General features: G+C 35.0%; 1 protein-coding gene across 1 annotated transcript in view; it reads right to left on the bottom strand.

The window, feature by feature from the left end:
• Nucleotides 1-12,353, bottom strand: part of LOC108770533 (uncharacterized) — an 83,401-nt gene that overhangs the window by 64,240 nt on the left and 6,808 nt on the right. Inside the window, exon 4 of the mRNA XM_018522167.1 lies at nucleotides 3,806-3,852. Within this exon, the coding sequence (XP_018377669.1) occupies nucleotides 3,806-3,852 (47 nt within the window). The remainder of the gene's footprint in view (nucleotides 1-3,805; nucleotides 3,853-12,353) is intronic.

Raw genomic sequence — 12,353 nt, 5'->3', positions numbered from 1 at the left:
TGGTTTTATTTCTTCTCTCCCGGGTGCAAGGCCGATTGCATGTGCGCTAGTAATATACGTAACTACCTTCTCAAGCGTGTATCTCACCGGCGAAAATCGGTGGTGGACCCGCGCCGTGCCTCGAAGGAAAATACAATCGTAACTTCGAATATTTCTTATACGATACGATATATGAATGCTATCAGATAGCAGTAAATATTCATTCAAAAATACCTTATCGTACGCAGCAGATGCGGAAATTCATATTGGAATACATGAAGACCCATATTTATAACCGTCACGAATTATACGCATTTTGTATCAGATGTAATATTTAGTACTTTGAATGATATCACGCTACATCAATATGATAATTAACCCTTACCGTACCACCTACAATTTGGTGCCTCATCCATACCATCAAGGGTCATTTCAAATCTCTTCGTTTTTTCACCTCTTCAAAAATAATTTAAAAAATCTCTAAAAATTCATCAACATACTTTCAACTTTCTAGAATAAATATTGACTTTTTATTTTGGAAAATAATAAAATGTAGTATAAATTATAATTACCGAAAGGCTCAAAGAAACTTGCACGAACAGGAATCGCTCGGTCACTAGTTACTCATATTAGTACGGTAAGGGTTAACAGGCACATTCGCGTAAACCCGTATTTTTAATTTGTCAATTGTGGAATACATAAATTCAGAATTTCGAATCATAGAGTTTCGTACTTTTTCAATATGCTTTTTTACATTTAGTCTTCGTAATCCGTAAAAGTTGAATACAATTGACCTTTGATCAAAGTCTGACCATTGAACTATCTCAAAGTAGAAACTTATAATAAAGTTTCTACCTTGAGATAGAGAGTTTAATGATCACACTTTGATCAAAGGTCAACTGTGAGACTGTATTGAACTGAATATGAAAATACAAAATTACTATGAATTGTATATAATATATCTCTGTAAAATGTTATATTTATTCATTTCATGGTTGTCATCGCTCGATGCCTTCCAGGCCTTTTCCTCCTCTCAGATTCATTCGTCATATCCACAATACTCTCGAAAACAGAGTTAATTACGATCACGTGCGGTAATCACCAGAATAATCGCATAGCACTTTGTGGCATTCCCGACGTTAATTACACGCAACGCGTATTTTACTATTACGGATTACAAAGTTAATAAAAAAAAAATATGAAACTCTATAATCTGAAAATGCTGAATTTTTATCCAGTTGACAAATATTAAAATAAGTGCTTATGACTGTATTTATTAATTAAATGTATCGTGATATCGTTCAATTAAAAACCATTTATGACAGAAAAGTTAAAAAATAACGTTTTAATACGATATGATGCCATTAATTAAATCAAATTGATGATCATCCAAAATTGTAAAGTTGAAATATAATATTGCAACATACAAAAAAATCTTTGTATTATAGATAACTAATATATCACGGTTTTCCATTACGTTAATTAATTAATCCAGCGATTCGCGTGTTACTCCGTATACTCTCAATTTGAAAGTGTTGAGTGAAGTATGTTTAAGTCAACAAAAAATTCAGACCGTGATATGGGACATTAGAATCTAATAAAGTTTTCGGCTGCAGTGAATTTGGACTAATTCAGGATCGATTAATCCGAAAGGGTCATGAATTAGTGTAATCAGAAATCAAAGTAGAGAGCATGTGACGTCATCAATTGACCCCGGATCGATTCAAACACACTGCAGTACGTTATAGAAATTATTGTCCGTACAAATAGCATAATAAAATAAGTTATAATCGCACGAAATATCTGCTCTTATAAATAATAAATGCAATTACAATTATCGATTGCCAGAGTTAATTAATTACGTCGATTGTAATTATGAAATGTTGTTGATAGTAACTAATTATTCGTAGAAAATAATCGCGTGTGGCATCTCAAGTTAATGTTCTGTTTTTCCTACTTATTATTTCTCATAATTTCTAACTGTTTCTAATTAATTATTAATATACGATTGGCATAGTAATTATATACACGTATAGTAATTATAACATTATCATTTTTCTTTTAAACTCTTCTCAAAAAATGTTGCAAGATTCAAACACTGTTAACAAATTATTTTCTTTTAAAAAGTTATTGAACTATGAAAAATAAAGTTGCGTATCTTAAGATAAACTTCGTCTGAATTTCTCAATCGAATTATGATAACAAATAATTTTAAGACAAATGTTTAGCTTCTCTTGAATCTTCAGAGGAAAGCGATAATAAATACGAGCCTTACAGAGAAAAAAAATTGTATAATATTATGAAAACTAAGGACTGAAAACTAATCTTTCTATTATTCTTATCCCTACATTGCGTTCAAGAGCAAGAACAGAATATTCCTATTATTTGTGCAAATATTACATTTTCAGGAAAATAATCTCTTAAGTTTTTATTACTACAAATAAATTCGTGAATAATAATATTATCATTCTTGATTTTAAGAAGTTTAAAGAGTTATGGGCAATCGCAAGTTAAGCCATCGACGAACTTCTGGTTTGAATATGGGATTACAGGTACGTGTTCGTCGATCGATATTATCCGCGTATTGTATAACAAATGAGACGCGGGACAACAATGTTATCCGATGTGCAGAATACGACACCAATTGCGTGAAAAAATGATAATCGGCTACCGATGGCTATTCAAAGACGTGTGTGTCGCAAGATTCTATCTCGTACATTCCTACATAACGACATAGCAGCTGCTGCACATCGCAATACTGAGGATGGCAGGCAAAGTCCGTTCGCAATTGCTCCATTGTTAGACCATTTAGATATGTTTCATTGGTAGAGACGTGCACGAAGGAACGATACCTTGGTCCTTTGGAAATTGCGTTCGTATCCTCTTATGCATGCACTCGCCACGAGAATCGTGCAAAGCATGCAATCAATGCATTAAATAAGCTCCTACATTTAAATCTAATGTGGCCTGGTTCCTTTCGTAAGTCTTGTACTTTAGTGTAGTTTTCTCAATCCATTACGAAGTTACTACGTTCTCGTAAAATGATTTCTACGCCGCGAGTATGTCGAATAAATCAAGAGAAAGAACGTAATTGAGGATTCCATGTTCAAAATGGTCCTCTATTAGTCGTGATTTATGTTGAATTGTCATGGAAAGTCGAAACTATGGAAGTAATATAATGTACGAGATAATTGAGGTTTTCTAATACTGACGTAACATTAATGCTATTGTGATTAAACCGAGCATAAAGGTAATGCAACATTTTTGCGTAAAGTATTTCTTAATAACACGAGACATATAAAAATAAGCTGCTTTACTGCTATTATCATTAGGGGCAAAAAAACCGATATATTTTGCTCCTAATGATAATAGCAGTAGAGCAATGATATTTTAAAACAGATATGCTAATTACACACACGTCCCTAATTGCAAACGTTTTACTATTCAGCATCTCGCTTTATTATTCAGTATTTAAAGTACATAGGTAAATTACAGTTAGTAGGGTAATTCACGATCGATGGAATTATCTCTTTCAAACGACCTACTCGTGTTAATGGCGATACATAATAATGATATATACTGACTTGATCTAAATTAATCACCAAATAAAAATACAATGTTACGTTAACGTTACGTTAATAACAGTGTATTAATATCGGTTGCCACTTGACAGAAACAGCACTTGTAAACTCGTGTAAGCGTTCCAGTTTCGTTTCGCAAATGAAAGGATGGAGGGACGAAGCGACGGAGGCTCGAGTTTTCTCTTTTGCGCCTCCTAAATCTTAAACAGAGACAAATGAAGCTGCGAAGTCTAGGCGCGACTTACCGTTAGGAGGGAACTCGTAGAAGAACGCAGATCTCGGGCTCAGACAACTGGAACAGAGGAAAATTACGGTTAAAATATGCTAACAATTAAAGGAACGGCGCCGCTTGGCACGCCGCCCGGCGTCTACGCGCTTTTCCGCTCCGTTTCCCATTCGTTTTCATCCGCGACGATATTTCGCCGTGGTGCCGCCAGTTACCGAACAAACACACGGTCAATATACATCGAAATGATGGGTATCGATGTTAAGCGTAATAAAGCGATTGGTCGTCGGGATTTAATACTTCCTTTGATACGCGAAATGGATCGGTCAGCGCGCATTTCGATTTCGATACTATTACGTGCCGATAATGAATTTACCAGTGTTTAGGGAGTTAATTTCAATTTAGTTAGTGCGTATTATTTCAATTTAATACGTATTACAGTAGTGCGATTTGGTTCCTCGCTTGAATTTAACGCAGTCATTTGCGTAATACCTAAAATAACGTAGTACAGATAGCATGCGGAATACCTTCCTAAGTTCATGAGAACTATTTTCACAAAATACAAGAAAACAATCCGATTTTTAAAAAATAAAGAAAACTATTTGGCATTTTGCATAAATTGTGATATATTTTATAATTCAAAGTAATTTTTTTTTGGCTAATAATGCGAATTATGTTGAAGTTCGTAAGTTCCAATTCATACACGATAAAAGATATTTTCTATTTGTGTGTATGTGTGTGTGTGTTAGAAACGATTTACTCCGAACAATACAATACTAAAATTTTGTGTCAAATTTTTAATATATTCGAGTGATAATTTAACACACGATTGTGTTTGAAACAATTAAAATTTTCTGTTAAATTGATGTTCAATATTTCTTAGTGTTAAAATAACACAATTTTAAAATAAGTAAACAAATAACATATAAATAATATTTTTTAAAACGTTATAAGATAAATGAATAAAATATGTTAGTGTTAATTTTAATGGAGAAATATGATTGTTTATAAATTGTGTCAGTGTTTATGTACTAATTTTTCATATAACATTTGTGTTACAACATATTTATCTTGTGTTAAATTAACTAAAAAAATTGAGTAAACCATTTGGGACACTCAAATTGAAATATGTTAAATTTAATGCAAATTTTCCAATTGTATATTAAAGGCGACAAGATTCGTCATTTACATTTCTTAAATAATACTTCATTATAATAATGGAAAACAAAGGTTGCTCTGTTCCATACAGTTTCGATCTCCCTACGGGCATCAAATTAGGTACTGATAGTCAAAGGTAACATTATACATGCGGTTTAACAAACCCGCAATTGTATGTACCGAAATTATAGAATTGTCATTAATATAGGTTTCCGTGGCGATATACGTGGTTTACATAACCGTATATTGTCCGCCGAATATTCACGTAATTTTTTTCTCCTCTCTCTCATGTATAATTGTCTATGTCTATGTCTGACTATCATGAACAAAATACTGAAAAGTGATTATGTGACTGTTAATGAGTGCGATGTATGTGTACTGAAAAAAATTTCTGATTGAAAATTAATTAACTAGAAGATTCTGATCTGTATAAATCAGAATCTAGTTTCCTCAACTATAATTATAATAAAGTTAACCAGAAAATATTGATTGTTTTTTTCATTTTCAATCAGAAATTTTCTGAAAAAAAGAATCCAGTTGCATTAATTGGAATTCTGATTCCAGAAAATGTAATGTTTATAAATTAAAAGTAATGTTTAATAAAATCATTACGTGCTTATATTGTACTCAATAATAAAATGTCTTTACGTAAGATAAGAACAGTAAGCCGATATTCACGTTTTAACTACAAGATCGTCTTACTTAACGTTTTAAGGGGAGGTTCTAGTCTAGAGGTTCAAAATTTATATATTTTTTACTAATTTTTTTCATAAAGAAAGGAAGAGATATCAAAATAATGCTTTTTGCATTATGTTTTTTTATATTTCAACACTAGCTCAACCTCAAACAACCTTAATTTATCTTAATTTTAAATTGATCTATACAATAGTTCATATTAAATTAACATGAATTCTTAATAAAATGGCGTTTCAATCGTTGTGATTGGTCTTTTTGTGACGGAAGAAAATCTTTTAATTTCAAAACATTTCAATCAATAACACTTACATTATTCGACATACATATTTACTCTCCGGCTAGGACTACTGTTTATAAGGAAGAAGCCAACCGTAAAACGTTAAACATGAGATGATATTCATAGTCCATTTATATATATATATATATTAAAACTGTTTTAAATATAATATCTTAAGATGCTAATACAGTTCTCGGATTGACTTATGACATCTTAAGACTTTACTTAAGACAGTGTTAAGGGCTGCCGCAAACAAAATTTCTGTAACCTTAAGATGTGAACTTAAACAGATGAGCCAATCAGGATACTGCTTTAGATCTACTCTAACGGAAATAGAAATAGCAGTAAATTTATCCATAAGGCGAGTTTCAATCGGTTGAAATTCACCTTATTACGAGGTTATATGGATAAGTCCCTCCCTTTAATAAATAAAATAATTAAATTGTTATAATAATAAAAATTATTATTAAAGCTTTCACGAGGTTAAAAATTTTTTTACATTTTTATACAGTCCAGAACAATATAAAAATTTGTACTGAAATTCGAAGATCCAGATTGTGGACGAAGGGTGAAAAAAATGCCGGTAGAAAGTTAATAACAATTACGTTCGTTCGACAGTTCATTTGCACATACGCGAAAAGAGTCTCTTTCTTTCCGTTTCCAAAAATGTGTATATGTTCATGTTTGAAGTTGTGAAAATACGAAAAGAGAAAAAGGTAGAGAAAAAAACAATAGACGCATTTAGCCCATTTTGCGGAATATTAATTGATTTATAAAACTGACTGCCAGGTTATATTTTATTGTAGATGGAAAGAGACAATTCTAAATAATAAAAAAAGAAAAAGACTATATTTTTTGCTTCTATCGTATATGGAAGAATTCAGAGTCACCATTCTTTTTCCTACGTTCTGAATGCGCATACAAATGAGTAATTGAAATATAACCAGCGTAATGACTTAAACGATCCTTTTCCATTTAACCGTACGGAAGAGTATGCGTAAATTCCAATGCACGTCTCGGAACACGTGAAGCATCGTGTCGCCGTAAATGGCGGTATTCGCTGAAGTATTCCAAGTATCTCCCCGAGCCAGTGGAAGCAGTCGATCTCTTACGGTAGATCACGTTGGAATGTGCGCACGCGGCGATTTCCGATGTTGCAGTGTTAAGGGTCGAGCGCGCACTAATCGTCTTATTGGCTGATCCAACGTTCCCGTTTCTACCAAACGTCCCGTACAAAGCGATTCAGCGTAGGAAGTCGAGAAGTGTCGCGGTAGATACAAACACACGTATTCGCGTATGGACGGCGAGTGATGCGGGTGGCAGGATCGCCCGCGGGATGGAGAGAGAACGGCGAAGAGGTCGGTAGTTCACGTGCCAGAGAATCGCTAATAGCGCATCGTATCTTGCCTCAATGTATCCTGATACAACGCGCCGTAATACTAACCGCATACTAATAGGACCCTTTGACGAAAAGCTAACATCTCTCAGCGGGTAAACCGCGTTGCAATTCCGGTGGAGCCACTCCCAGCCTCCTCGCCGGCGCGGCGTGACGTGGTGGACCTCTTCCTCTGTCTCCACTGGCACCTATACGGTCATTCGGAATCGATTATCTGGAGTGGTCCACTCTCTTCAATGGATTCGTAATAGATTCTGCCAGCAACATAGTACAACAAACGAAGAACATCCGTCGTTCTCGAGCCGAAGATTGGCATTATGCTCGGATTTCGCGACAGGTAGCCGGCTATCATTCGCCGATCGCAGGGAATCAAGAAATTTTTATTGACACACTGAAAGAAAAGATTGGCCGCTGCAGCAAATTAGATGGTAAAATATGGCGTAGCATTTTTAATTGGTTACAACAGCCAATTTTTGGATGCTGCAGTCAATTGTTGGTTGTGTTAGCCTATTCGCAATGTCAGTATAGAATTTCGATTGGCTAACGCAACCAAAAATTGGTTGCTACAGCTAATTAAAAATGCTATACCATATTTAACCACGTCTTTGTTGCAGGAACCAATCTTTTCTTTCAGTGCAGTTTATAAACTTATATGAGAGGAGCAAAACCTACAGCATTTTTTTCCTAGGTTTTACTTCTCTCTTGTGTATAAGTTACTAAATCTTCGATTAAATCTTCGGAAAGTTATTAAGGTACACCTTATTGAAACCCGTTATTTACTTTTGAGAGTTCTAAACGTCGCAAGATCGATCGCCGCCGATTTGTCACGATTCGTACGTACAACTGTATTGGACTTCCTTTCCCGTTGAGTTCACAGCATCCAGACTAAGAAGGACCGATTACTTCTTTTTTAGTTAACGGCGAATGTCGCTATGTGCCAAGTAGCAATCGATTTGGAGGCTGTTAAGAGTCATGATTACTACGGCGAGAACGAACGTTGGAAGGACGCCGTGTTTCCGAGTCGTACGACACAAATGGATGGTAAAACGTTTCCGCCACCCGCGTAGGGAATCCTGACGAAGTCGAAGGGAGTGAGAGTAAGTACGGAAGCTGATGTAAAATATGCAAGATGGCCTATCGTGGATATTTCGTATGCGATTGAAAACTGTAGCAAGTTCTACTCGCTTCTGACTTGTTTGGTACCGAGCTCGAGAACACTCGGATATGCAAATTCCGGTGAATCCACTACGAGCATTCTCGACCGTTGCGTTTTTCATGTTACATCTCATTTCTTGTAGTTTCTTCAGGAGATGGACTTTATATTCTCTTATATATACTAATATTTTCCCCAAAATGTTCCTAAAGTCTGATCAGATTTATTGTGTATCTCTCTCTCTCTCTCTCTCTCTCTCTCTCTCTCTCTCTCTCGCATTTCTCTTTTCGATATTCTTGTATTTTTTTTAAAGCTTCTTGATAATATTCGAAAATTGATAATGAGTAATTCAGAAGATTTATATAATAAATTGTCTGTTTTTTAATATACTTAAGAAATGCTTTTTGACGTTACTGTCATATTAAATTATGATTACTCTCATATATTTTTCTCATGAACTATTTAAACTAATATAAAGCAGTTTGGAATAAAAATCTCGCATCTTTTCGCCTCCAGCGAAAGCATGTTTTATAATTTCATGCATGAAAAAAAAGGTATATACGAGAAACTTTATTTTACATGGCGCGAAACATGGCGACTAGCTAAATTGCAAACTAGATTCAGTATTTTTTATGTTTGAAGACATGCCTGTGGTTGACGCCGAATACGTAGTGCACAGTTGGCGAGAAGGGCATAGAAACGGCACGTATTCGGTGTGCTGCATTAACGTGATTCCAGTATAATCACGCGCGATACATTTGTAATAATGAATGAATTCGACGAGAGAATAGCAGTTTCCGTCGTTATTCATAAGCGCACGTTTCTCGTTGAAACAAAGTCCGTTGTTTTTGTCTGACAAAAATAATCTCGTGTTTCATACAAAATGCATGTTACCGCAAAATTCACATTTAGCATTATGATATTGGATTACGTTTTTAACAATCGCATTTCTTCCACACGAAAGCAATAAATATCTAAATTCAACGAAAACTAGTCACGAGCGTTGATTCAGCTTTTTAACAGGAACAAGATTTAGACGTACGTGAAAGAGTTACAAGTATGGTTTATTTTTTTAACACTGCTCACTGAAATATGTGTTATTAAAATATGAATTGTCTAGTCAAAAGATTTAACACGGTAAATAATATGTGTGTGTGTGTGTGTGTGTGTGTGTGTGTGTGTGTGTGTGTGTGTGTGTGTGTGTGTGTGTGTGTGTGTGTGTGGTCCTGTTATTTTGTCAGAATCAAAAGTATTCTTGCTAAAATAATTTATTTAACTAACAATAAAAACATTTACATCACATGAATATCTATATTGAGTTATTTCAATAAAATGGCATACATAATCCTTTCTTTCCTCTATTAAAATATTCTTTAAATAATAATTATAATTGATATGTTATACATATAACGATACATTTATACGAGAAAAATTTCTTAAATGAGTCATGTAATTGTTAAACGATAAAAACCGTAGTAAGGATAATAAAAATTATAGAAATAATTATTTTATAATCGTGCATGTGATTTTGTTATCAATGATAAACAGCTTCGCAACAAAAATAATGAAGTATCGTTCGGATAATCAGGTTAAGCATTACAATTCAAATCTGCTGCATTTGAAATCGTTCTGCATTCGGCAGTGTAAATACATCATATACAAAGGTACATCATACGTGCGAGAAACAACAGCGATTCCCGGCAGCTTCATTCGGCGGATTGAGGCGGGTGGAGCAACGCGGGGATCAAAAAATCTGTTTTGTCCTGTGGGATCGATCGGCCGGAACGCATGGCCTGACACAATCGCAGGCAGCCGGATGCGAACGAGCCGAAATATGGCAAAGGACTAAAACTGCGATTACACGCGGGATAACGGGCGCGAGGTCGAGAGTTTCGCGGCGCGGATAATCGAGCGCGCGCATTCTGGCGACGCGACGCTATGCAACACGATGCGACGCGACGCGACGCGACGCGACGACGAGTCGATAGGATTACCTGGCCGTCGACACGACAAAACCGACCATCGGCCGTGGCTGTCAGCACGTCAGTCAGGCTTTACTTCGCCGCGTTATTGTCCGTTTATTAATTTATGACCACGGTCCATGCGATTGTTTATAACGCAAATGCTTCGACGTCGGCGCATATGCAGTTGAGCCGTTCGGCCTAACGTCAAGCGGCTGATTAATTCTATTATAAATTATTTCGAGAGCCTTATTATTAAAGGGATGTATCGACAGGTCAGCTTGACGAAGACCGAAACAGCATCGTCGAGAATCAAGCGCAAAAGAAAAATCGAAAGACGCAGTGACGTTTTGTGCCACATATACAGGGTGTTAAGTATTCTAAAAGATCTTAAGGTGATTCCTTACACTAAAACAAGACAAAAATATGATTACATGTTCGAAACAGTTTTCAAAGATACAAAGTGTCAAAGTTGAAGGAAAAATTTTGTTTTTTTCAAAAATTTCGGATTATTTCAATAAAACTTTGTTTAAAGTTTTATCAAAATAACCCTAGTGGTTTTTTATTCAAAGTTTTGAAATTTTTACTTCAACTATGATACCTGTATCTTTGAAATAAAATCGTTTCGGACATATAGTCTTATGAAAACTGTATCCCATAATACCTTTCTTTCTTTTATTAAAATATAATTTTCTTAAATGATTTTTATGCGACAAAAATTTCTTAAAGTTTTCGTCTTGATTTAATGTGAAGAATCATCCCTTAGAATCTTTTAGAGTATTTAACTACCACCATGTATATAGAAACAGCGAAAAAAAATTTGAATAAACCTCGAGTGAAAGATCTAAATAAAAAAGATTTAATATTTTTATCACGATATGCGGCTCACGCATGAATCGGCAGATGAATCCCACGAGAAATGAAATAAGACGCACGCGTCCGAAAAAGAACCGGACTGGTTTACTGCATTATGATAATGACGTTGCATTCACGCGGGCAAATATTCCCCGGTGAAAAGACGTGACTGGTCGATCGGGCTGCTCGGTTGCATCATCGCCGAGTGATCGTTAAACGCATCATCGACCGTGTGACAAACGGCCAGCGGTTCGTCAGCCGTGTGCGCAACCGCGTATAATTAATGCAAGCGATCCATTCGTCAATCGGACGCGATATCCATCTACGTGTTGCTAATGAATTCCACGATCATCGTCTAGTCGCTTCGACGCGTGTTCCAACAGCAGGCACGATGGATTCTCTCGTTTGAGAGACGGTTGCGTGCACAGTCGGTTGTAGAGTATTTTTCTGCTTCAGAATTTTTCTTTAGATTATATTTTGTTTCAATATTTATTTTTTCGATATTTATTTTGAAAATATTTATTTTGAATGTTTTATAAAAATCCATTAATACAAATAAATGAAATGTATTCAAGCTGGATCTTGAAGCCTGACGTTTTTGCATGAATTTTTACAATTTCCAGTTTAAGCAAATTGTGTCAATTATTTGTTGGTCTTGAAACATAATCTTAGGCTGATATTCATAGTCGATTCTTAATTTAAGACCGTCTTAAGTAACGTCTTGAGATGTGCTAATATAGCTCTCTGATTGGTTTATAACATCTTAAGACTGTATTTAAGACGAGGATCTTGAATATAAGATCCAACTATGAATACCGGCCTTATAGAAGCCGGAGTATGTAATATCACAAATTAAATGGACAAGCAATTTAATATTACTGATGTTAATAAACACCTTTAAAGCATCGTAAATAAATAAAAAAATTCATTATTTAAGAAAAAATTTTATTTTGTTAGCATATTCTAGATGCAGTAAGTAAATCTAAAGATGGACAACTCGCTGATCATTTCGACAGGAATATCATTATCGCAGCTTCGGTGAATTTATTAGAAATTGTTACGTCTATCACA

Source organism: Trachymyrmex cornetzi, unplaced genomic scaffold (assembly GCF_001594075.2).
Source record: "Trachymyrmex cornetzi isolate Tcor2-1 unplaced genomic scaffold, Tcor1.1 scaffold129, whole genome shotgun sequence".
Lineage (NCBI taxonomy): Eukaryota > Metazoa > Arthropoda > Insecta > Hymenoptera > Formicidae > Trachymyrmex > Trachymyrmex cornetzi.
Note: the sequence above shows the minus strand (reverse complement) of the source record. Positions and strands in the feature narration are given on the sequence as shown.